At 33.1% G+C, this 26,819-nt stretch overlaps 4 protein-coding genes across 7 annotated transcripts; 2 read left to right on the top strand and 2 right to left on the bottom strand.

Annotated features, from left to right (window-relative positions):
* Positions 1 to 888: 888 nt before the first annotated feature.
* On the top strand, positions 889 to 24,734 carry Rpp25 (ribonuclease P protein subunit Rpp25). Its single transcript, XM_011645993.3, has 5 exons — positions 889 to 1,366; positions 23,340 to 23,471; positions 23,562 to 23,740; positions 23,800 to 23,898; positions 24,296 to 24,734. The coding sequence occupies exons 2-5, from the start codon at positions 23,340 to 23,342 to the stop codon at positions 24,489 to 24,491; spliced, it is 606 nt and encodes a 201-aa protein (XP_011644295.2). The 5' UTR covers positions 889 to 1,366; the 3' UTR covers positions 24,492 to 24,734.
* Positions 1,373 to 2,571, top strand: LOC105431665 (peptidyl-prolyl cis-trans isomerase H). The gene has a single exon (XM_011645997.2). It carries the CDS (start codon positions 1,916 to 1,918, stop codon positions 2,468 to 2,470), a length of 555 nt encoding a protein of 184 aa, XP_011644299.1. The 5' UTR covers positions 1,373 to 1,915; the 3' UTR covers positions 2,471 to 2,571.
* On the bottom strand, positions 3,339 to 8,990 carry LOC105431664 (tyrosine decarboxylase). 3 transcript variants are annotated; one of them, XM_089074838.1, is made up of 4 exons: positions 8,806 to 8,990; positions 7,705 to 7,924; positions 5,250 to 6,700; positions 3,339 to 5,000 (listed from the first exon to the last, which is right to left on the bottom strand). In XM_089074838.1, exons 2-4 carry the CDS (start codon positions 7,903 to 7,905, stop codon positions 4,937 to 4,939), a joined length of 1,716 nt encoding a protein of 571 aa, XP_088930964.1. In that variant the 5' UTR covers positions 7,906 to 7,924; positions 8,806 to 8,990; the 3' UTR covers positions 3,339 to 4,936. The 3 variants fall into 3 exon arrangements, with proteins under 3 accessions (XP_088930964.1, XP_011644298.2, XP_088930965.1); XM_011645996.3 differs by having other exon boundaries at positions 3,339 to 4,986; positions 8,806 to 8,988; XM_089074839.1 differs by lacking the exon at positions 3,339 to 5,000 and having other exon boundaries at positions 5,246 to 6,700; positions 8,806 to 8,989.
* Positions 10,891 to 18,592, bottom strand: LOC105431663 (aromatic-L-amino-acid decarboxylase). 2 transcript variants are annotated; one of them, XM_011645995.3, is made up of 14 exons: positions 18,080 to 18,592; positions 16,545 to 16,750; positions 16,115 to 16,228; positions 15,826 to 15,877; positions 15,663 to 15,733; positions 14,884 to 15,126; positions 14,472 to 14,597; positions 14,139 to 14,377; positions 13,691 to 13,865; positions 13,444 to 13,609; positions 13,092 to 13,144; positions 12,817 to 13,013; positions 12,647 to 12,724; positions 10,891 to 11,769 (listed from the first exon to the last, which is right to left on the bottom strand). In XM_011645995.3, the coding sequence occupies exons 1-14, from the start codon at positions 18,411 to 18,413 to the stop codon at positions 11,631 to 11,633; spliced, it is 2,193 nt and encodes a 730-aa protein (XP_011644297.3). In that variant the 5' UTR covers positions 18,414 to 18,592; the 3' UTR covers positions 10,891 to 11,630. The 2 variants fall into 2 exon arrangements, with proteins under 2 accessions (XP_011644297.3, XP_011644296.2); XM_011645994.3 differs by having other exon boundaries at positions 10,936 to 11,769; positions 16,545 to 16,777; positions 18,080 to 18,213.
* Positions 24,735 to 26,819: the final 2,085 nt, after the last annotated feature.

Consider the following 26,819-nt stretch of genomic DNA (forward strand, 5'->3'; position numbering starts at 1 on the left):
AGCTGGTCAAGCCAATAGCGAGAATTGTAATAGTGGGGATAGACTTGTGGCGGGATCACTGAAACTACTTTCTATAACCTCCTTGCTCAACATGCTTTCCTACTATCAGGGCGACTTTTCGAGCTCCTGGCGAGCAGCACAGTGATGGGAATTTCAAGACGAGAATCACAAGAGAGTCAAAGGGAGTGGAAGGGATAGGCTAGCCCACACACCATACACACCACACACCACACACCCCCCCCACACACACACACACCTAGCATGAGCGCTCGTCCGTGTACTATAATATATTTATTAAATTGAAAGATATTTTCAGAACTTTTGTTAATTATTACGCTTTTTAGTATTTTTTTAGATTATAAATAAAATGTTGCGAACATTGCCAGGAACAATGAAAATACATGTTTTACGTTGAAAATAAAAAATGAATTTCTTGTATTTATTTGTTATAATAAACAAATACTTTATTTTTATAAATAATTTTTTATTTATTCATACACTATTTATAATTTTATTTATTGCTACTATACGTATCACGTAATTAGAGGTAATAGAAAAAATATAAATAATGTATTAAAAACTATTTATTTTCATTTGTACATTATATATATATATATATTTACAAATAATATTTAATTTTATTATCTCATATAAAAAATAATATTTTTATTTCAAATAAACAATTATTCCTATAATTATTTTTCATGATTTTTATTCTCGTTCTTAAAGAAATCATTTTTTTATCCTCGTTCTTAAAGAAATCAACCAATCACAAATCGAGTGCAAGGAATGCCGTATTGTCGTATTGTTCTCCTACGCATTGAGCACGCAATTGGTCGACTTTATTACACATATATTGTTTTTTAAAATTATTTAAATAAATCACAAAGAGAAACGCATTTATGTGTGTGATGCGAAAATAGAATCTATATAAAACACGGATTAAAAGAGAAATCTTTCATAATTTCGAAAAGATATCGCAATACATCGTGAAAAATAAAAATTGCGCGCGCTTGGTCACATGACTCGACGGCGGCAAGGAACACTAATCTGTTTTTGTAGCTGAATTAGTATACACTTATTATACTTAAAGTGAAACAGACGTATATTTGAAGTTTGATAAAAAACGAGATAGAAAGTTCTAGTGCAGTCCAATGCAGTCCAGTGCGGTCCAGGAACAAAAAACAAACCTAACGAATGCATAAACGCGCGTGAATTCCGCGATAGCGATCACATTGTTTGTCAATTTCAAGTTTCTTAACGAGTGTTTGTCGTTCCAAGAAACCACGAGGATATCTCCAAGACACTCCGAGGAAGAGAGGCAACGTGCAATTTCTAAGATTCGTCGCTTTTCACATCGTACAAGGTAAGTCGCTCGAGTTGAGCACCCCTGTGACACATGTTTCGCACATTTCGTACCGTACATTGAGCAGTGACACGTCTGTTTACCTCCTTTATCTTATTAATTGTTTTACCATAACGCTAGTCATTGTGTTACGCGGCGAGTAATTGAATTGATCATTGAGAAAAACACCGCGTCGTGGGAGGCGGTAATTAACCTCTTCTTGTCATTTTGTATTGCCGCTCTCGCAATACTCGAGAATCGCTGAAAATCGTCTTTACATGGAAAATTTGCAAAATTACAAATTTGCAACATCACGTTTCCTGCTAACGAAGTTTATTTGTAAACCAACATTACGTTGAAACTCCAATTGCAGATCATTCTGCATATATTATACGCTAATCCATTCCGGAAGAAACCTAACCTATAAGCATATTATATTCTTCAATGAGGTTGTGAGCGTTTACGTTGATGCTGTACAGATTGAGAAGAATATTTCTCCTGACGCATCTGTCTATAATTTTTTGAGGATTCTGTAATAAATTTTTACAATAAACACCGCCGTGAGCAAACATGCCTACTTGGAATCAGATTCAGGCGCAGTTACGGAACCCTAATAATCCGGTCGTGTTTTTCGACGTATCGGTAGGCACCACAGAAATAGGTCGCATGATCTTCGAGCTGTTCGAGGATGTTTGTCCGAAGACATCGGAAAACTTCCGACAGTTTTGCACTGGAGAATACAGGAAGGATGGCGTTCCATTGGGATTCAAAGGTGCTATCTTCCACAGAGTGATCAAGGATTTCATGATACAAGGAGGCGATTTCGTTAATGGTGATGGCACTGGGGTGCTGAGTATTTATAGTGGTGGAACGTTCCCAGATGAGAACTTTACATTGAAACATGACTCTCCTGGTCTATTGTCCATGGCGAACAGTGGCAAAGACACCAATGGATGTCAGTTCTTTATTACATGCGCAAAGTGTAATTTTTTGGATGGCAAACATGTTGTCTTTGGTAGAGTTATCGATGGTCTCCTTGTCATGAGGAAAGTGGAAAATGTTCCTACTGGACCGAACAATAAGCCAAAGATCCCTGTGACAATATCTCAATGTGGACAGATGTAACAACAATAATGTTTATTTAAATCTATGAAGTGATGATTATATAAGATTATGATATGTATCTACATCTATACTTTTTTTAATATAATACAATGAAAGTATAAGCTTTGTAATATACATAAATTGCTGTTCCTGGAACTGTGTAAAAATAAGATAATATTCTATATATGGCATTTTTATATATTTAATTTATAATTTTTTAATGTTTAATTTGATACAAATTTTATGTTACGTATGTATGCTATTATTATTGAAATTTGCAAACATTTGGCAATCTATCTATAAAATTATGTATTATGCTTTTTCACATTTTCATATTTCTATATATCATTGATTTACATAAATTTTATTATATACTAATTATATTATTTTATATTAAATTTTCTAGACTGCTTTTATTAAAAAAGGAATATTAAGAAAGAGAAAAAAACAAGTATAATTATATAATCAATTAAAAAATAAAATTCAATAATATTTTATTAAAATAAAATTCAATAATATTTTCTAAATTTAAAAAATTTTAGACTTATGTTTATATGAATATATGAATTTATAAGCATAGTATAATAAAGCTGTTTGGATGATTTATAATCTTTATTAGGATTTAAGATAAAATTTTATTTATAATTTCATACATTATTTAATAAAAAAAAAATATTTGAAAAAAAATACAAAATACATAAATATATATTAAAATATACATATCTAAATACACAACAAATAAAATTATAGACAGCCTTATATGAAGCAAAGTATCAATCGTTTGGAACAATTTAAGTTTCTAAAATACTTGATTATTAAAAAAATTTTTTCTATGAACGCCTTTATTTAAAAGTAAACAAGATTAGGTGGATGAAAGAAAATACAACAATTTTACGAACTGAATTTTATTATAACATTTCTGTACATATGAAATAAACACTTCATAATCGTACTACTTATCATGTTCATGAATAGAGTAATCGATTGATTCTCCAGTATTACCTTTGTACATACTGGAATTGATTTTTACGAATCGGAATAAATCAGCGGAGAGACAAATGTACACGTACATCGATATACTCGCGTATTAGCATCGACCTAAACTAAATTTATCAGTCTAAATCTGTAAATCTTTAGTTTGTAAACGTTTGTTTTTCAAACCTTTTATAATTTTCTTATCTTAAAGTTGATCTATAACTAAATTAAAATCTATTTTTATTGATCGATGCGACATTAATCATAAAATCATTCAATTAGTTACACGAATTAATGACGTTCACTATATCAATGTGTCTGTATAATTCTAGTACAGTTTTACTTTACTATATTGTGTACCAAAACTATTGTAGACAGTTTCGATTATAGATTTATAATTTTTGATATTTTTTTTATAGATTATTGGATCCGTATATTGAATCCAATTATATTTATTATAACGCGAATTTTTATAATCGATAATGACACTATATTAAATATGATGTTGCCATTGTGTGTGTTTGATTAATTCTTGTCTAATTGAGATCAAAATCAAAAGTTTGATTATAATTAATAATTCATTCAAACTCAAGTATATTCTACATGTAAGATAATTGATGTATCAACATTGATGCATCTCTCTTCTCAGTCAGTTGTAGTATCATCGAAAAAAATGAAATTCTAATACACCTGATGTACATTGGGACCAGTATAATTATTCGTCATCACTTCACTTATAAATTTATTGAGATCGATACACTTTAATTACTCATTAATTTTTTTTTATACAAAACTATTAGAGTCCATGCGTACATCGGCAGTCATTATCATGTATTACATATGTACATCGATTCATCTTTCTTTTTCTTTCTCGCTTATACAGACATATATGTATATACCAAAATAGATCAAACGACCACGTTAATACGCGCAGCCGCCTCTAAAACCCACTTTAGACTATCCATAACTCGAGACAGAATTTCTATGTGCGGCAAAATTCTATAATTTTAATAAAAATCTTTATCATTATAAAATCTTGATTATAATAAAAAAAGCTTATTATAATAAAAAAAGCTTATTATAATAAAAAAAGCTTATTACTAAAAAAAAGCTAATCGAATATTTTTGGACTATAATTATCGTGCGTTTGTAATTAAATTGTTTAAGCCGAATTCTGTCACGAATTACAAACTGTCTAAAATGTGCTTAAGAATAATCTCATGCTTTGTCACAAAATTTGGTTCAGTATTTCATGTGCCATAGACGCAATTTGTCGCCACGAAGGATCACTCGTGCTCAAGATAATATACGATCGATCGTCATCGTCCATAATCGAATTGTTCTGGCATCGAGGACGAATAAACACTTGACTAAACACTTACGTGGCGACGTAATCAGTATTAGTCGGTCCTTATCAACAAACGCGACTTCGGGATTCAGTAAATTGACGACGGTGGACCGTCAGAGTTCCGCATCACACAGCCGTGTAGCGAGGACCCTTTTTATTCTCATCTACGTCGTCCCGAGTCGGCGCCGGGGACCGTCATCGACATCGTCACGACCTGAAAACGATAATCTGTCGATAATTATCATCATAATTATAATAGCAAAACTAACTAATCCAAACATATTGGAACTTTTTAATTCGAGAAAGAAAATTTTATATTTTATCATGCTTTAAATAAAAATGTAGATAATATTATTTAATAAAGTGAAAACAAAATAAGTGGAAAACGGATTTAAAATTGAAAATATGTTTTCAATATCTTAAAAATCTTAAGAAAATAAGAACTTTAGATTCAGCCATGGACTCAAAAAGATCTACCTGCTGTTGCAAAAACGATCATCGTCGATGGCGTCAACCTGCGAGTTGTCGTCGACGACCATAATGGGCGTTGCACCGTCGTGCAGGCTGGATTTGGAGATGGACCTCTTATAAACATCCCTGGTAACGCTCCTGGTAAAACTGAATTTCCGGACGAGTTTCTTGTCGAGAGCGGCTGGACTCTTCGGACCCTTCGCCCTGTACTCATCCTCCGTACCCTCGTAGTGAGCTAGCATCACTTCCGTGGCGTGTTCCTCGATCACGCTGAGAGCGTAATCGATGTCCTCCTCGGTAGCATCCTCCTTCGTCACACAGAAACGCAAGATATACTTGCCCATCACTCGAGCTGGTATCATATGTAGCCGACCAGACGCATTAATGTTAGCCAGCAGCTCCTGATTCATCTCCTCACTCTCCTTTAATCGAAAGCACACCAAACCGACTCGCACATCGTTCAAGATCTCAAAACGCCTGTCCTTTTTCATGTGCGTCTCAAATCTCTTGGCCAGTCTTATATGATTCCTAATGTACTTCTGCAAGCCGCTGATGCCGTACGATCTCATAACGAACCAGAGCTTCAATGCTCGAAATCGCCTGCTGAGCGGGATACCCCAATGACGATAGTCGATCGACTCGCCCGAGCGAGCGTGTTGAAGATAGAGCGGATCGACGATCAACGCTGACGTGAGCTTTACACGATTACGCACCCACAGGCAGGAGCAATCGAAGTTTACCAGCAACCACTTGTTGGGATTCGTGTTGAAGGAATCGGCGTGTTCGATGCCGGCCATAAACGGTCTCATCTCTGGGCAAATGAAGGCGTTACCGGCGTAAGCGCCGTCCACGTGTAGCCAGACGTTGGGGTACAACTTACACACCGGCCCAATCTCTACGAGATTGTCAAAGGCGCAGGAGCCGGTGGTACCAAGAGTTGCGGACACGTAGAACGGCACTAAACCATTCGCCACGTCTTCTTTGATGGCGGATTCGAGCCGTTTGCCACGTAACGCGGCCTTATCATCCGGCTCGAGCACACGAAGCTTCACCAGGCTGATCATCGCCGCCTTCTCCACGCACGAGTGCGATTCTGTGGAGCAGTAGGCCACCAATCTCGGCAGGAATGCCGAATCCTCCTTATTGGGTTCCTGTTCCTTCAACATCTTGATCGCCTGCGTTCGCGCGGCCAGCATTGTCACCAGGATGCACTCGGAGGCTGACCCCTGGATCACACCGCCGCCGCTCTTCTGCTCCGACAGGAACTCGGCCGGCAGGTCGATTGCCTTAGCATACCAGTCTAACACAATGGTCTCAAGCTCGGTGCAAGCCGGGCTGGCTGCCCACGAGAAGCCGATGCAGCCGATCGCGTCCGACAACAGGTCACCCAGGATCGAGGGAAACGAGTTGCCGGACGGAAAGTAGGCGTGGAATCTCGGGTGCTGCCAGTGAGTGATCTGTAAAAAGCATTGTCTTCGCGTACAGGCGCAAGTCGAGTAACCTACTTTTATGTTCTGAAATTGATTTATCTACAAGAAGAATGAAACCGAATGGAATGGGACAACGGAATGGACTGCGGAAATGCCGGTTGACAACGACGATTCACTTTCATTGTCACCGCGATAACGTTGCATTGGATTAAGAACGAACTTTACAGGCGTTTATGAAAAAGTCGTGCGTCGCGACGCGACATTCTCAAAGCCATTATCTGTCGGAAACGGAGATCGGAATGTTGTGACGTTGTCACCGTCCTTCAATTGTTCAGCCGACCGATCGCTCGATTAAAATTATTTTTAAACATTTTCTATCACATTGGGCAATCTTAATTTGAAATCGCCTTTTAATCCGAGATCATCCATTCTTAAATATTACATCAATTCTAATATTATAATACAACAAGATCGGATTTTTAATAAGAAATTTTCATTTAATAAATTTATTTTCTTAATTAGATATCTCATTGTTAGATTTCGAATGGAAAAGTTAGATGTCACAAATACGAGGAAAAAATTTTATGGGAGAAGTTTTAATTAAAATATTGGTAATCATTGATAAAATATTAGTTGTCGTACTAAAAAATACTGATAGAAAGAATATTGTTCTTTCAACGTTTACATAATACGCATTGCATCACAAACATTTTACGTCACGGTACTCGGGCCGACCTTAACTTTTCCTCAAGTTCCCGCAAAGAGCACGTTTGAGAAGAACTGCAGAAAAAAACGGAATTTCTCTATCGAATACCACGTTATCAGTTTTGAATCGCTAAGAGTGAGGAAACAGTTTTTATCTCATTTTTTTTTCTCTCTTTCACGTGCACGAACATTATTTATATCGGAAAAGGGGGTTGAAATCAATGGCAAGAGAGAGAGAGAGAGAGAGAGAGAGAGAGAGAGAGAGAGAGAGAGAGAGAGGGAAGGGGAATCGATAATCGCGGCAACCCGTTACGACCGCAACTCACTCCGGGCATTATTTTGCCGTCGACGTCCCTCATGATGGCGTCCCATGATTCCGGCTTGAGGGGTGCCTCTTTCGGCAGCAGGGGTCTCAGATAGCCGGGATCGACGTTCGCCGTTACTCTCTTGCCCTCCAGCGTGCGGATGTAATCGCATATGTACTCGATCATCTCCTTGCCACGCACGCGAAACTCATCGATGTTCATGATGCCAGAGTACCCCGGGCTGGAATGCAGCGATTTTCGCGAAGAAGCGTCAGAGCGTGCAAACACCTGCCTGATTAGGCACGAACGCGACTACACGTCGTACGCGTTCGTGACTTTCTTTATTTTTTAAAACGTCTCTATCAGCGCGCCGATGCGCTTCTCGCTGTTATCCTCCTATATTTGCTTTAGAAAAGGATCAATTCTTCCGCGCTTCTGCAAGGATTCTTCGCGGCTATTAATTCTTTCGAGCAAAAGGAAATGTGGTATCGATGAACGCATCTAATAATAATCCGCAAAAGTATTATGAAAGTAACGTCGTGGGATGTGTATTTAATTAGTTACACACGAGATGTCACATGATAAATATTACGAAAATGCGAGTTTGGTCAAATAAATTTACATAAATCTTGTTAAATTTACATTTGTGATAAATTTACATTTTTGTTTTACAAAAATTTAAATTTCACGTTGGGTAAGTTGTATTTTTTGGTACTAGAATATAAAAAAATATAATAATCGTAATTTTTAATTAATCATATCATCTCTTATTCTTCTTTTTTTATAAATGAAATTATTTTTTATGAGAAGATAAACATATATATATACATATATACATATAAATTTTGAGATGCAGTTTTTAGAAAATCTGAAGCAAGTGGTGAACAGTGGTGAATTATCGAAGAATTTGGACATTTGAATTACTGATACGCTGACATTTCCGTTCTATTGTTACTTAAAAAATTGCTATCGGAAAATCGATCTTTTATGTCATATTTTCTTACGTATGCAGATGAAAATGCAATTTAAAATGTAATTTTGATAGAGGCGCAATTTTTAATAAGAATGAATGGCAAATAATGTTGAGGAGTTTCGACGACTTAGCTCATCGGTTCCACTCACGTTTTGTTTCCGCTACCGCTCGAAAAGCCGCTCCACTTTGGCGGAAAATCGGCCTCCTCGATCGCGCGAACTTTTCCTCGCGTATTCTCGTAACTCGAGCGCCGCGCGATTTTCCCTCGCACGTATCGAACATTTGCCGCGAGCCACGTCAGACGAGAGACTAGTAGCACCTGCCGAAGCGCCGGTCAGTTTTATGCGCACCTCGGCTCCGTACGCCCCTGCTATCACGCAGATAAAATTAAGGTGGCGAGAGAAAACTGGGGAGAAAGCGTAATGAAATTTATTTTCCTAACAAATAAAGATCGATTATGAGAGAGGAAAAATAAGGGGTTTCCCAACCGAAGCTGTCTTGTAACGTTTTCTAGATCATTGCGACGATTCGTTAATCTGATATCGACAACTGGATTCAGACGAATTGATACTCTCTAAAACTTTAAGTACAGATCCTGAAAATGATAAAGAAACGATTAAAATATTTCAAAATGATGAATCTCTTTTAATTGGACAGAAATAAAAATCAAATAAATTTGAAGATAATCGACTTTTCTATACGTCGAAATGATTCTCTAAATGTAAGAGTTACGTCGAAAATAACTAATATTAAGATACGAACACTTTTAAAACCTGCTACTAAATCTTGTCAGTATCTTGTCAATATCTTGTCAGATTATTTAATTTTTTTTTTTATATATGTATGTTGCGCATTATTACGCAAACTATTTTGCTGCATAAAAAAATTCTTCTAAATAATTTTGAGATTGCATGATAAAAATTGGTAATTATATTTCTCATTTATCTTTTTATTATTAGTGATAATGTTTACTACAGGATAAACGAACGTTAATTTTTTTTGCACATTCAACATATCAACAACAAGATGACATTTTTATACTAATTGAGAGTATCGAAATTCAAACGATAATATTTATAGCGTTTCCGCTATACCTTACAATCAATTATTTTCCCTGATATTTCTCTAATAATATTTCTTATTTCTCTCTCGACATTTCGCAGATACAATGCGAAAATTCTTCGGAAGCTGGTATTGCAAACCAGCATCAATGGCAATATAGCGGGGTCGCTGTTTGAATAAACGTCCCATACAGTACGCCGTGTTCTGCGCACGGGGATAAATTCTCCCCCGCCGTGCCTCTGCCCCCATCGTCTCTCCAACGTTTTATAAATAGACATTTACTCTTCACCTACATTTACAACACACCCCGTGGAAGCGGTGACAGGTCACCGCTCAATCTTCGTAACACACGCACACACACATACATATAAGCCAATAGCTACTCGTTTTCTCATCGCCACCTTCACGCATGATCTACTCGCATCCACCGTTTTTCGAATTGGATCCCCCTATAATCCCGGTAGAGCTTCGGTGTTCATGAACGCGTGAGAAGTAATTAAAGTTTGCTTTGCTGCGCGACTATTCCTTTTGCAAGTATCGTATAATAGCGATTTCAACGAAATTAAGCGAATATCACTGATTATACATAGGATGTCCGACCTATCTATCAAATCTCACGTTCCGCATACAATTGATATAAAGAAAGAGAAAATTTAAAAAATTATTGGACGTGTATACGAGCGAAGAAAATAGTTGAATTATTTATCGCGTAGGAGATTGCATGTTGCATAATGTCAACTTTTTCAATTGCACAGACATGTCTACTTATATCTTGCAGTTATATAGCATAGTTTGCTTATAACCTACCTGCTTGTCATTTAAATATTGATGTAGTCAATTATCTTAACGTCATCATTATCTTTATTTTTATGATGTCATCAAATAATGCTTTTTAAACTTTTTTGACTTTGAAATGATTTCCAATAATTTTATACAAAAATAATGGATAACACAATATAATATGATATATTTTTGATCATATGATATTTTATCATATTTTGTCCAAATCTTGAACTTAAAAAGAAATATCTAATTTTTGATCTTTTGTTATTGTCTTTTTTTCGAGGAAAAGCAGTCATAAAATATTCAAGAATTCTCAAGAATTTCTACGCTCTTTAAATATCTTTTTAAAGTTTTCGAGATTCGGGGATGTTTAAGAAAATATGACGCAATTGAGACTGAACTATTTACTTAATTTCTTATCGAGTAAAACATACAGGGCGACATCTCATTGGTGAGCAACTGAGCGCAGAACTTTCTCTCCGTTCAAGCCCATTTTAGACGATCTGTAATTCGCGACAAAATTTGGAAAACAAAATTCTATATTATATATTTATTTGATACATTTAATAATGTGTATGTGTGTGTATGTGTATGAAGAGAACATCTATAGAAAATCGAAGTTATAATTGATAAAATTGGAGCATATTAATTTTTATAGACAGAAAACGCGCATCAGATATATTTAAGTAAACTGATAGTTTTAATAATTGCAATTAACGATTTAAAGTTTTAATTGCATGCTTTGCGATAGCAATATTTTGACGAAGTCAGATAATATTCTAATATAGAGAAAGTAATTTTGCAAGATTAATATATCTATATAATTCTAATTGAAGAATTTAATGTGAGACCTTTCTCTCATTTATAACTATATTTACAATATAACACATAAAATTATAGACAGAAAGAATTATTTCTCTCCGTCCCAAATTATACAGTGTCTAAGATAGGCTTTAATATCGAGATTGTCGGCAGTATCGGTTCCCGATGTGAAGTTGTAACTAGTTTCCTCTTCGTCTGCCTTTTTGGAGCACGCATTGGAGTTTCAGAGTATCCGTCACGAGTGTTGCGCTTGGAGAACTCTGCAGAAAGATTGCACGAAGAAAGAAAAGATCGCGATATAACGCGATTACGCGCGGCCGTTGGGCGATCTGCCTCGCGAGGGTGAAGCAGACGGGGACGGATCTGGGCTGCATCCGTTACTGCTACCGCGGCGACTTCCAGTACCACCGGTCTTCAGGCGCACCATAGTATCCAGGTGGCGAAATCTGTGTGTGAAAGTAACAAAACATTATAATTATAATAGAAATATAGAAAGAGAATACAATATTTGACCATATATTCGCAATGACAATTATTATTGTTTTCTGCAACACAGTTATATTTTTACTTTTGTATTGTATTAATTTTTTAACGCAGTTTTTATTAATTTTATACTGGATTTTTATCTAAGATTCTCTATGACAAATTCGCGGGATTAAAACAAGAAAGTAAAAATCGTAATAAAAATTGTAGTTGATGGGGAAGAAAAGTTTGGACGCAAAGGTAATAGATAACGGCGCGTGTATCCCTCTGCTCTTTGGTTTGGATCATTTTGAAATGGACTCGTGTATTGAATGGAGTCAAATGTCATTACAGTACTGGTCGAGAAGATAAGAGGAAAGACACTTTGTCCTTGTATATAATAGACCGATATCGGTTACATCAGTAACCGATATCTGTCGGTATTATATACAGTACAGAGTATTACATTGCATTGCATTGCGTCATATGTATGATAACGCAATGTTTCGCGAGCACGCATGAGATTTTTTACAAATTTTAAACACAAAGACAGATTTCTTATCGATGTCTAACCAACAAGACTATGAAAGCTTATTGCTTTTAAACATTTCTTAAACATTGTCTTTAAGAAAAAATTAACTCGAAAGTTGTTTCAAAAGTGTTTCAAAATTAACAGAAAAATTGAAAACTGTGTTGAAAACGAATTATCAATTTCAAGAAATGTCGAGACAGATAGTACATAGAAGTTCACAATTTTATGAATTTGTGATTAAGTTTACTTTAAAAGCAAAAATAGTTTTTAGGATGTGTAATCATCTTAGATATAAATAAATATTTGAATTAGAGAAAATACGCGAGTACCTGAGCGATAATTCACTTGTATCAGCAGCTTCTTTCGCTTGCATGAGATAAGCAAGTGGCCAAGATATCCAAGATTTTCTAAAGAAAGAAAATTGGACATATTTATTTTTTAATTATACTTAACCAAACAATTCTAATAGATTAAAATAGGATCGATGTAATTATCTTACGTTCCGGATTGAGTATTTGAGCCAATACCGCCAATCGTTGCCTGCGTGTCGAGCTTGGCTCCTGTTCTGTTCGGAGTCTTCGTGAATCCTGGCTGAATCGCAGGATCAGATACCATGCGCACGAAGAATGATCTCCTTTGTTCCAAGGTAGCTTTCCTCTTCTTTTCGCGAATATCCGCAAGCTCATCCATTACATCCTAATATACACATATAAATATAGAATATATGCAAAATTTTCTTTTCATTACGTGTAAGATATTTACGTTCCAACTTACATTGAACTCCAATAATTCAGTTAGATAATCCGTTATAATGCTCCACGCCGTGTCTTAAACATTACAAAATTAATTCAAGGCGATACGCACACATCTCTTCAAAATAACAATATTAGAAAATTTAAAATATTTATGAAAGTATATAAAAATGCATTCATATTACATTTATTATATTTAATGATATAATTATAAATAGAATTGATGAACGCTAAATTCTTATAGAACTCTGGATGATTCTTAGAAAAACCTCTGATGTATTGAAAAATGTAAAAGTTAAATATTATCCTAAGCAGAAATTTAGAAATGTGATTTTTTTTTTATAATATTAAAAATAACTATAAAAATAATTTACCAACATCTCTGGCAGTAGCATTAGGTGCAGCGAGCGCGAAACGTATTGTGTAACGTTGATTTACTCGCGCCGGGATCATATGTATTTTTCCTGAGTCATTAATAGTACTCAATAATTTCTGATTCAATTTATCGCTGCCTTTGGCGCGAAAGCACACCAAACCCAGCTGTAACGAATAGCGCAATTAACAAATGATGACACGAACAATATAAGCAAATACAGAATACGATTAGAGAAATTCTCTTACCACAACGTCATTGCAAACTTCGAATCTGGAATCTTTCCTAACGAGTGCCTCGAATCTTTTAGCGAGTCTAACGTGATTTCGGATATAGGCCTGTAGCCCAGATATACCATAACTTCTCATTACGAACCATAACTTTAATGAACGGAATCGCCTGCTCAACGCTATACTCCAGTGTCTGTAAGAGATATTTACAATATTATTAAAATATGTTAGCGATCTGGTATTATAGAACATTTTTTTCATGAATTAATATAAACAAATATATTAATATAAATAAAGTTATATAATAGATACAATATAGATGTTGGAGATTAGATTAGACACTGTAAAATAACAATTATTACAAAGTAACAAATACAGTTTTACTATAAACTTATGAATATGATTTGAAAGTAAAATTTTGAAATTTTGAAATACTTCTGCTAAATGGATAAAAGACTAATATAACCGGTAATCTATAGCTGTATCCGCATGTGTGTGCTGTAGATACAAGGGATCCACAACGAGTGCACTGGTAAGTTTAAATCTGTCGCGAACCCAAAGGCAGGAGCAATCGAAGTTTGTCAATAAGAATTTATTGGTGTTGGTGTTGAAGGAATCGGCGTATTCGACGCCGGCCATCAAATATTTCAATTCTGGACAGATGAAAGCATTTCCAGCATAAGCAGCATCTACGTGAAGCCAGACCTGCGTGATACAGATTTTGATAAAAAAAATTATATTTATATATACGCTTAAGATGACCCAAATCTTTTTTACTCATACATAACTTCATACTTACCCCTGGATATTTTTTACAAACCGGGCCTATTTCTTTAAGATTATCGAATGAACAGCAGGCGGTAGTGCCAAGAGTCGTTGACACGAAAAAGGGAACATAGCCCTCAGCTGTGTCACTCTCGATCGCCTATCAAGTAATCCAAGCCGACGTTATAACAAAATGAATAAAAAATGAAGATATTTATAGTATTATTTTATAATTTTATCACAATTAAATACGATATATATTAATTATTTCAAAATTATGAATAACAATTTTATTGACATTATTAGCTTTTGATATAAAAGATGCGATATAAATTATATTAATTTTAATTAATTCATGTTTATAAATATAGATTTTTGGGACATTCGTCGAATTTATAATATAATAATATATATAATAATATTTAAATAATAATATTTAAGTGCACCTGTCGCAAGGTCTCTCCGCGAAGTACGCTCTTCTCATCGGGTTCCAGAATACGCAGCTTCACGAAGCATATCATTGCATCCTTCTCGACAGAACTATGACTTTCCCGGCTGCAATATGCCATCAGCTTGCCGAGCAGCGCGGTCTCATCCAAGTGTGCATGTGCAGGAGATTCCTTGAGTCTCGCAATTGCTTGTGCCCGAGCGGCCAGCATGCACACGAGAATGCATTCCGATGCTGAACCCTACGTACAGGGTGATCCATACAAAGTGTTATAAGCTGTTCTCTTAGGAACTATTAAAGCGACAAAAATCTTCCTTGGTATTTTAAAATTCTTTGTGATTCTTTGATGAAACAAGAGTACCGCTGTCAAAACTTTCAGAGTGACAAAGGAACATCTTATGTTCTTAAATAAAATTGCGTATTTTTCTTTTGCATAGGTCGATTTTCCGCCTTTACATCATTTTACGTCTAAACGCATTCAAATAAGATCATCGAAAAGTGAATGTTTTATTCTTATACGTTTTTGATAAAAAAATATGAAATATTCACTCCAACTTTATCATAACTCTTTTATGTGTAATACAATGAGAAACATCGATGCCGGATACGTTTTAAAAAGAGTATATGAAGTGTTAACTTCTTTTCAAACATATTCAATTTCTTCAATTATATTGAAACTTTTACAATTGAAATATAAATGGATGTGGAAGTAGAGACAATGCTTTATAATATTCTTACTATGTTACTATTTTAAATATTACGTATAATCATTCACACCTGTATAACGCCTCCGCCTTTACTGCCCTCGCTAAAGTATAAGAAATCAGTTGGCAATCCAATCGCCTTGCCTATAATTCAGAAAGATGATGCATTACTCCGTAAATCAATCGTTCGTAAAGTCACCGAATCGTTTTGACGAAATATAATGGAAGAGAATTACCGAACCAATCGCAGACTATCGTTTCCAATTCTGTGCAGGCGGGGCTGGCCGCCTACAACAAATAAAATTCCATTTTGAGAACGATCGAGTAAATAATTGCACCCGATCCATCAAACGGATTTGATGCGGGATCAAATTACAATCACTTCTGATGTCGATGAGAAAATTGAAATGATTTCGCGGCGTCACTCTATTATCACGTTGAATTATGGTGATTTGTTTAATTATAATTTTATACAGTATTTACTTGCGTAGCTTCTTAGACTGCTTGAGAAGATTTCTCACTCACCCAAGAAAATCCAATGCAGCCGATCGCGTCAGATAACATATCACCAAGAATAGAGGGAAAAGAATTTCCGGCCGGGAAGTAGGCGTGAAACCTTGGATGCTGCCAATGCGTGATCTGAAAGAAAAATCATTCGAGAAACTTGAAGAAACTGCACTTACAATACAATTCTTCAATACAATTCTTTTCATGCTATTTTGAAGTATTTTTTAACATGACAAATTACATTTGTGATTCATTAATAATAATTCTATTCGTTTAACAAAATTTAATAAAATCAAATAGATTTAATAAAGATTAATATAAAGAAAAAATCATTCGAATTATTTTGTAAATGATTGTAATTGAAACTGTGAGTGTCACGATAATTTATCAAATATTCCTGATGTAATATAGTCTCGTCAATTCCTTCCCGAATTTTGCGAATACTCACGCCCGGCATGATCTTGGATTCCACATCTTTCATGATTTCATCCCAAGATTCCGGATCATTCGGTGGTGCCGACGGCAGCAAAGATTTGAGATAGCCAGGACCAATATCCGGTGTGACTCTCCTGGTATGAATGTTGCTCATGAATTCGCAGATGTAGTCCACCATCTCTTTGCCGCGAATGCGAAACTCTTCGATGTTCATGGCGGCTTATAAGTTTAATTCGACGACGTTTGCTTCAGATTGAAAACATTAAAATTTGTGCTACTACAAATATAAAATATATCGCATATTTTTTGAAATATTTTTTTAAGTATTTTTTTAAGTACTCTTATGTATCTTTCTTGCTCTAAATCTTATGTATCTTTCTTGCTCTAAATCTTATGTATCTTTCTTTCTCTAAATATATATTAATTTTTTAATATTTAATCTATGTATATCTTTATATCTTAATATCTTTTTTATTGACTTGTTTGCTTTAATGACAAATGATTTGTTTATCTTTCATTGTTATTTTACATTGTTATTTATTAAATCTGAATTAATTTATAACAAAAACTAAAAGTCATCCAAAATCGAGGAAGATTGGAATTAAGAATAAATAATGATTACCAGATACAGTTTTATTATTTATCAAATAATACTTCTTTAACTTTTGCCATACATTATATTTCTCATATATGTCTTATATATTTTTAAATCTATTATTATTTCATTATTAAGTGATTGATTTGTTTCTAACAATAATAATATTTAATAAGTTAATATCGCGGATAAAAGATAATGCATTCTACCTGTTCTGTTATCAATTACGATTTTAATATTTATTTTTAAAATTTTAATATTTGTTCCCAAACTTATTGTTATTATGTATGCATAAATGTATTTCATAATCTCATCTTATTTTATGCTTTCATTTCATGCTTTTTTTGAATGTTTTTCGGTTGATATATATAAACGTTTTATTACTAATACTTTCTTACAAATAAACATTTATGAATCAATTAATTACATTAATTACATTAATTATAACTTTCAGCACTCTTCATTTGCACCATATACTTTTACACAAATCTTAATCTTTAAAATAGAACCAATATTTTTCATTGCAAAATGGAATTTTGCAATGAATTGAATTTTAAAATACTAAATTTTGTTCGAATACTAACGCAGATTAATTTTAATCTCGATTCAACTTACTCTTCATCTCTTTCTAATTCTAAGAAAGAGATGAAGAGCAAGTTAAACCGAGATTAAAGTAAATCTATGTTAGTGGAATTGGGCATGAATCTTATTCGATCAGTTAAGTGATGCTACGCGAGAAGTAAATTACACCCCCGAGGTTTATCGTTACACATATCATCATGATAACAATAATGGATTTAATAATCTTCAACTGAAACAATTTTGATCGATAGCTTCGCACGACTTATTTAAGACGAATCGGTTCCGCGACTATCACTTTTGCGCGTCACTCGTAATTTCAATTTCGCAAAATTCGCGGTTGCCTCGTGCGGACGCCTTTTGCATTCTCCTACCTGTTGCTGGCAACAGTGACGTGATGATACGGCGTAACAGAAAGTCGGGATGACCCACCCACCGACTCGAGCTTATGTCGGATCGGATGACGATCTGAACTGAACTGAACTGAACAATCCGGGGTAGTTTGCCATCCACCGCGGATATATGTCGGGGGGCTTTCAGGGCGCAAAATTCCATCGGTGAGTCCTGCGCAAACGCATCCTTCTTCAGCAAAACTTCTTCGCCAATTCGCGAAAAGACGCGCGTCGCATCCTGGCTACCCGCACACTCACCCCAATACAATCGCGCACGTGCTTGTATACGTGTGTCCTGAGTTCGGTCAAAGATCATGAGATCAAGTTATCCCTCCAAAGGACTTTTTATACGAATTGACTTGCAAATTAAAGCCACGTGCAAACAAAGAAAAGAAAACATTGTGTCCTTTGATGTTGTATGAAACATCTTGTAATGATTATTTCAGTAAAGAAAGCAAATGACAAGAAGTGATTAATTACTTTTCAATTTCTTATCCTGATTAGATTTTTCTGATGTTTGCTGGAGTAATTTATTTTGTATATCGATTATGCAAAGTAATTTAAACTCTAGCTTAAGCTTTCCCTTGATATAAAGAAAAAGAACAAATTTATTCGATTAAAATTTATTTAGGATATTTATTTTCATAAATTTTACAAATGAGCATGAAACGTCTACCATATAAAAAAAATACCATAAAAATGATAAAATAGTAGATATTTATTACACTCTTAATAACAACAGATGGAAATATTAATTATCCATTATTATCATGTTCTTTCTAAATCAATGATTTTTTTGTAATTCTTAAATATTCATGTGAAAATATTATTTTGTGCAAGAAAATAATATATTTTATTAATTAGAATGTTTTTTTATAAAGATATAGGGTTGCATTGAGATATTTTTTGTTACCAACATCAACATTTGTCGTTATATAACGGCTATGAAAAAAATGAAAGTGTTCCGAAATAGGTTCGCTTATCTTATTATTTTCATTTCCTCTCATGATTTATATTTTTAAAAGTTTTTATCATTAATTTAAAATTCCTTGATATTTAACCCGAGAGTAATACCTGGAGTAATACTCTATTTTTTAAATAATTATCTGAGATATTTTTATATCTGAAATAAAAATTACTATTATTATTATTATTATAACTTAATTGATTGTTTTCCGATTTATTAGTATTGAAGGACATTAATATAGATTTATCTCATTATTTTCTACAAAAGGAAATAGAAAACAGAAAAATATTAAACAAATTGAAACAGATTGACATAAATTTTATTTTCTCGAATTAAAAAATTTATCAGAAAAATAGTTCGCCGAGAATGAGATAAAAATCCAGAAGATTAGTAGATCAAGAAAACTTTTAACAAAACGAAATATTTCATATTGTATCATAAATTTTTAAATATTTTTGCAATTATTTAAATATGACTTTTTTTCATCTTTATCGGAATTTTTTTTTTTAAATCAGCTAGATGTATTCAATTATTCGATGCATTGAATAGTTCTTTGAACAGAATTTTTTGACAATCTAAAGTCGCTTTCTCCTTAACAAAACATCGAGGAAACTCATCATTTATTTTCCCTCTGGCGACTCTTGTTAATCTTTAATATCTATCATATCTCTTTATTTAAATTTTAGATTAAAATTCATTTAACATAAAATAAAATATATTTTGTTGTCCATTTGCCTCTTAAAATAGCTTGAAAACGGCCATTATAATCTTTGCTCGTTAATTACTCAGAAACTGCTTTGACATTCTCATTGGGGAAAGTCGATTCACTTCAAATCGACCGAGGAATTCGCGGTTAAAAGGACATCTGACGAATCAGACACCCTGTACAGATGCCTCGTTCACTCGAGTAAATTGGATGCTAGCGTCTCGCGGTTTATTACAATGGAAAAGGAGGGGATACGTAGGCATCATTAAGAGAGTGCCAGCCGCAGAAGGCGTCCGTTGATTCTCGCCGAGAGGAAACGCACGGGGATGCTGAGAACGGAAATACACGAGATGGAAATCCTTGACCTCTCCTTCCTCCTCCGCATTAAAGAATCGACAGCCTCGAGATATCGCGGAACGCGTTACCTTTCGATCGCGAGGGGGAGGCAATGAGAATCATCATCGTGGTAAGATCCCTCATGTTCCCTGCTGAAATTCACTGCTGAAATTAGCTGCTGCGGCGATGACGACATTCGCCGAGTTCAATTTGCGTGGTAATTATAGCTCGAGGAAAGTCAGGCGGCTCGAACGTTAATCTAATGCATTACAGAATATTTGTCGATTACGACGGAATGATCCGTAATGTGGCACGATATTGATAGCACCGGAATTAATATAAATGCCGTAATTTAATGTCGATAATTACGATCACATCCGCAGTAACGCAGTAATTGAATTCACAACGCAGTAATTAAATTTTTGACGTAAAAGGAGCGTATTTTTCTCTTTTCTTTCTTCCCTTTTCTGAAGATTATATCTGACTAATATCAAAGAATTTCGGGATGAAATTTAGTGAAACTTTGAAGGAAGATTCAGTGTGTTTTAAATTAATATATATATATTTCGGTTCTTACGGAAAGAAATTTTAGAATATAAAATTTTATTTTTTTACCAATTTGACAAATTCTACGAAATCATATCTTTTTTTTATAACGATTATAATTTTTTTTAGAACGATTAACTGCATTCAACAGGTACATCCTGACTTATATACCTATTTAGATTATTAATTAGCTCGAATTCTAGTTAATTAAATTTTCTTTGTTCCGCGTTAATATCACGTGGCATTTTAACTGAAAGGGACAATCATTAATTTTCGAAATTAATTAACTCGAACTGTCATCGCGACTCACTCCACGGAATGAACATACCCCTTACACGATTACAAATACAAAAGTAATCTTAAAAATAAGCTTAACACATGTCATATTTTAATTAATCAATTAATGATTTAAAAGACGAGTATATTTTTATTCATTATTTTATACTATTATTTTATATTATTATTATTATTAATACTTTCAAGATCAATGAGTAATTGCCACGCCGCGAAGGATCGCGCGTGTCCCGACGTATAATTTCAACAAAACAAAAGGCATACGTGACGCGTCATAGAGGACAACTTCCTCTCGGTATGACGGGGGGTGCAACGAACCCCGGGCTGGTGATCGCGGGCCAACGGCAGATAGTCGGTCCTTCTGCTCACGCGTTTTAGGGATAAAAACGTTCATAATGCTGGAATGCGGGAGCGAGGGGGATACCCCCGGTCGACGGAGGTGCTTAATAATGCAATATGGCGTCGGGGCGTCGCGACGCTATGCGCGCTATGCCGCGCATACCGCTACCATATACGCCTACACCTATACTTCGAACCCTCTTGCGCCCCCGCATTGTCCCCTCCGTATCTTAGCTTCTGCCCCGTGGTTTCCTTCGCGAGAACGAGGCCGCTCCTTCGCCTAGGATCGGCATATATCGCCGGTAATCGAATGTTGATTAGAAAATATTGATGGGACTTTCCAGTATCTGCAGCCGGCGATCTCTTCCATCTTTTTCTCTTTCTTCATCTTCGACGTTGGCGAAGAGCTTTTCCATTGCTTTTTCCATTACGATACGCTTCGGAATTCCGATGAATTATATATTTAATATATATATATATATATATATATCACACAATATATCAAGATATATGCGCGCGCGCGCGCGTGTGTGTGTGTGTGTGTGTGTGTGTGTGTGTGTGTGTGTGTGTACATATCTTGAAGCTGAGACTTTCGAGGGATACCATTCTGGTAATACCTTCGATATTAATTGGTACGGCTCGTGTCCAAGCAATATTGAAGTAATGAGAAGACGAAGTAAAGTAATATCAACGAGGGATCTGATACAGCTGCTAAGAAATTAATGCCATTTTGAATAATTGTACTAAAAGAGAAACTTTAATTTTCTCTTACTGATATCGTTGTGCTGATGAATGTAATAATAATAATAGTTTATAACATTGAATTCAAACATATTTTTAATTCTTATGTATTAAAAAAATTTTGAATCGACACATTATTTTACACATTATTTTACAATTTTAAATTGTTTTTATTTTTATATTAAAATAATGTTACCTGATTTATATTATATAAAATATCATTGTTTACTATTTACATTATAAAATATGAATGTTATTAACTTCGTGCAATTTTCGCTTGGAGAACATCTCTCTTGAATGTCAAATGGATAGAAAACACATTTAAGTTTTGTTTATCACCTTTTTACTTGGTTTAATATTAAAAATATATAATTTTCATAAACAAGCAACAATTTTATAATAAATTTTAATGTTACATTAATAAATATTTCTGCTATATATATGTATTATATATATTATTTATATATTATTTATATATAATAATCCAATAATTATATTGGATAACTGTATTGTTTTGTCGATATTGGATTATGTTATATAATTATTCTTTTCAATCAAAATTAAATATAAATGATTATATAAAATATTTACGAAATATGTTTCGTCTTCGAACATTCTCCGATCTGTATCTACCCTTATGTATGTGGAAGCTCCAGATAAACGTCACAATCGACGAAATATTTCTGCGTACGACTGTACAAGGTCGTTCCAAGTTCCATGAATGGTTCCATCGAATGGCACGCCAACGAAACGGCGATGCTTGTGACTGAACCCATGACCTACTGGCAGAGAGAGACGTGGCGTCTAAACAACGCCGCAGATCGCTTCGATTTCCAGAACAGCCCAACTATTTCTGAAATTACACCCTCTAACATTATATTGACCTTATTTACAAAAAGAAGATCCCGCCTTCATAGGACTAAAATCTATTTTAAGTCGCAATGATGCACTTTGTTATTATGTCATCGTAATTTTTAAATAATATAAAATATAAAAAAATTTTTTTTCGTCCATAACGAATCTTCTCTTGGCGAATATCTAAATAAATGATATTTTCCATAACTTTTTTATTGATATTTTAATTAATACAATATGCTTAAAAGCTTTTTAAAATAAAACCTATTGATATTAAATTTTTATGTAAATCTAAAATTCATGAATATAATTCAAAAATTCGTAATACTTTATTTTTTAAACTTAATTCTGCATTATATTATACGAAAATTAGAATCTTCAATTTTTGTAAAGTCTTTAATAAGAAAATATAATATCTAACAAAATTATATTAAAAATGACTTTTATGTAAATTTTAGATGGGAAGATCAAAATTGAAGAAGAAGCTACAGGTAAAGCAAAAAGTTAAAGAAACTATATCAACAGAAAAATCCACAGATACACAGAAAGTGCCAATAAATAATTTACCAGAAAAATTTCTCTGGATGCATGTAAGTTCTCGAAATCTTTTAAAATTAAAGGATATTGTTTGATTTTATTCATGAAATGTATCTATACATATGTATCTATATGTATAAAAGGTGAAGAGTGGTACCAAGATTAGAAATGTACTTGGCTATGCGCTGAAGGAGTTTCCTAGTTACAACAGCATCGTCTGGACCGGAATCGAACATAGCATTGCGAAAACTATTTCTTGCGCAGAAATTTTCAAGAGAAAACACAAAGGCCTTCATCAAATCACAAAGTTACGTAACGTCCGGTAAGTTTACCAAAATAATTATCAATGGATGCAGCTTTAATTCAATCTTTATTTTTCAGCTCAGAAAAATCAGGAAAGGATACAACAGCTGAGATTCATCGTGTACCGGAAATCCATATTTTATTGTCTAAAGATATTAAGGATACAACTGAACTTGGGTAAGATTTAGTTAGCCTTGTATGATCTTCCATAACATTAAAAAATTACATAATATTACAATTTTGTCTAAACATCTGATCGTCTATTTTTTATGATTCGAGGACACTTTAAATTAAATTCTTATATTTATCATATGTTTTTGATGTTCATAAATCATAAACTAATGAAACGTGAGAAAGTTCAATTTTATAAAATATTTTTATTAATACTAAAACCTATCCTTTTTTTACATGTATAAATAAAAATCGAAAATATCATCTAGAATATTTTTATCTTTAACATATATTGCTAATATGTTATAATTAAATAATTAAATTTATATCTTTTAGAAAATCTATTACTTTTTATAAGAATTGTGTGTATAAAAAATACATATATAAAATTATATTTTGTTAGGTATCAAGCACCTGAAAATTGTGAACAATTTCTAAAGGAAGATGTAACGGAATCAAAAATTATTACAACAAATAACATTGAGAGTATGCCTGACATCAGCAAGCAATTTACGACAATGGAAAGGATTGAGAAAAGAAAGAATATCGATAAACGGAAATACGCTGAACCATTTTCAAAGAAAAAGAAAATATCTTGATTAATATAATTTAATAAATATAATTAGAAATATTTTCAACTTTCATATTTTAACATTGTACATTAACTTATTTTTTTTCTTTTTTTTCTTCGAAATCCAAACATATCTTTTATTTTAAAAATGAAAGAGTATGGAAAACATAATAAAATGTCAGTATAAGGAATAATTAAATTCATAATTTTTTAATATGTATCATTCGGATTATAGTTACAGAAGAAAAATAACACTAGTCTTATATAGAAAGTTTATTTTTTTTTATCATTACATAGACAATTTTCACGGGAAATCACACGTTATTATATATATGTATATATATATATATATATATATATATATATATATATACACACATATATATATATATATATATATATATGTATATATATATATATTCCTGCTGCGTATAGACTCTCTAGTTGCATCTCGCGTGTTCATTATAATTCGAGCTTTTGTACTTACAAGTTCTATATACAGTATTACAATATCTTTCTCATTGCGTCGAATACGAAAAGAAACAGTCCCCGCAATGCGTGATTTGCCAAAGCCAGTTTCGCTCGTTTAGAATCTCTTTATGAGAAGCCTGTAGGGCAGTATAACACTTGTGTAAGAATATCCGCTAATACATATTGAATTGGTCTATCTTCCACTGTATGATAAAAGGTCTCGTGATAAATGCGTTTGAACACTACTTTTATAAGATAAGAGTTACATAGTACAATAAATATTCGTCATGTCGGAAAATAATGTCATTATCGATCGGTTATCATAAGATTTGATCTTGTAATTGCTATTTCTCTGATTTAAAAAACTGTCTTCTTTGCAAAATTATTCATTTAAAAAACGCACATTATTCATTTAAAAAACGACGCACTCATATTTACTCCGTAATTAGATAGCAATATCTAATTATAGATTCGAAAAACCAGACAAGAATGGTTAGGCGTGTATTGATAAAGTGCCTAATCATTCTTTTACATATCTACATTCTTTTTCCATATCTTTTGTCATAGTTTCGACCTAGTCTTATATCCAACATATAGAAGTAATTCAAAATTCACGGCAATATTATGAAACCGCCGAACGGGATAGAAAAGCTTAGCATATCCTGTAATTTATATTGCTGTACGGAATAAATGCATATGTCTTATAAATAACAGTGCTATACCACATTTATCGCTATGCCTTTTGCTTAAACAATACATTTTATAAAGACCAACTACGTGATGATGATTATTATGGTCACTCTATACTAACACGATGCTCGTACAATGTGTAAAATTCTACAATTGTTTATATAAATTCGCATTCTTCTGATTATGCAAACCGGCAACAAACATTTGAGATTTCATTTCCATTTTATTGGAAATTTCTATAACTGGATCTTATTACCAAATCGTTTTGAGATATAAAGATCACTTCTCACATCTAGATCTATCATTTTATCAAAGGTAGAATGAAAATAATTATGTAATTAATATTAATTCTTATATTGAAACATACCGATTCTCAATATAATGCGTGCTATTTTTATAGATAATTTAACGATTATGAAACTGTAGAGATTTAATAGAATTTTAATAGAAAAGTGATCTCTTATAGAATCTTTTTTATAATTAATTTCTGAAATTTATAAACAATTATTCATATAATTAAATATATAAATGAGTTGTGTAATATATTGTTTCATTACACATATTTACTATAGAGACACAGTCTGTTATTTTTTTACAAAAAGACGTTATAAAGTATAATATAGAGATATGAGACACTTGCCAGTGTTTAGTAACTTTGATAGTGTAAGATAAAAAATTTTTAACATTTTTTTCCTCTTTTCTCATTTAAATGTAATATTTTATAAAATATATATAACAGAGAGAGAGAGAGAGAGAGAGATTAAATTACTATAGTATATTTCAAGAAATTTAATAATTTTAATGAATTCTTCTATGGCTTGAAAGGCTGCACAAATCTTAAATATTATAAGAATGAATATAAGAATTGTGCTTGTCAAACATGGAAAGTATTGTTTATATCAATAATTATACAGTTACTGATAAAACATTCATCGAAAGTACCTGTATAACAAGATACTGAGCAAAGATTAAGATGTATCTCTTTCAAGATTCTTGAAAAAGGCATGATTATCAAGAATATATTTTTAAATGAAAGCTATATTCTAATGAAAAATGTTGGAAATAGTTAAAAGTTTGTAAATTTTCATCATTAATTTACTCGATATTAGAACGTGATTTAGAAGCAATAATATAAACTTCAACGTGACGAAAAATTTAAAATACAAATATTCTTCGTAATTCGTATTTTCATATT

Source organism: Pogonomyrmex barbatus, unplaced genomic scaffold (assembly GCF_055798465.1).
Source record: "Pogonomyrmex barbatus isolate J1 unplaced genomic scaffold, ASM5579846v1 scaffold18, whole genome shotgun sequence".
Lineage (NCBI taxonomy): Eukaryota > Metazoa > Arthropoda > Insecta > Hymenoptera > Formicidae > Pogonomyrmex > Pogonomyrmex barbatus.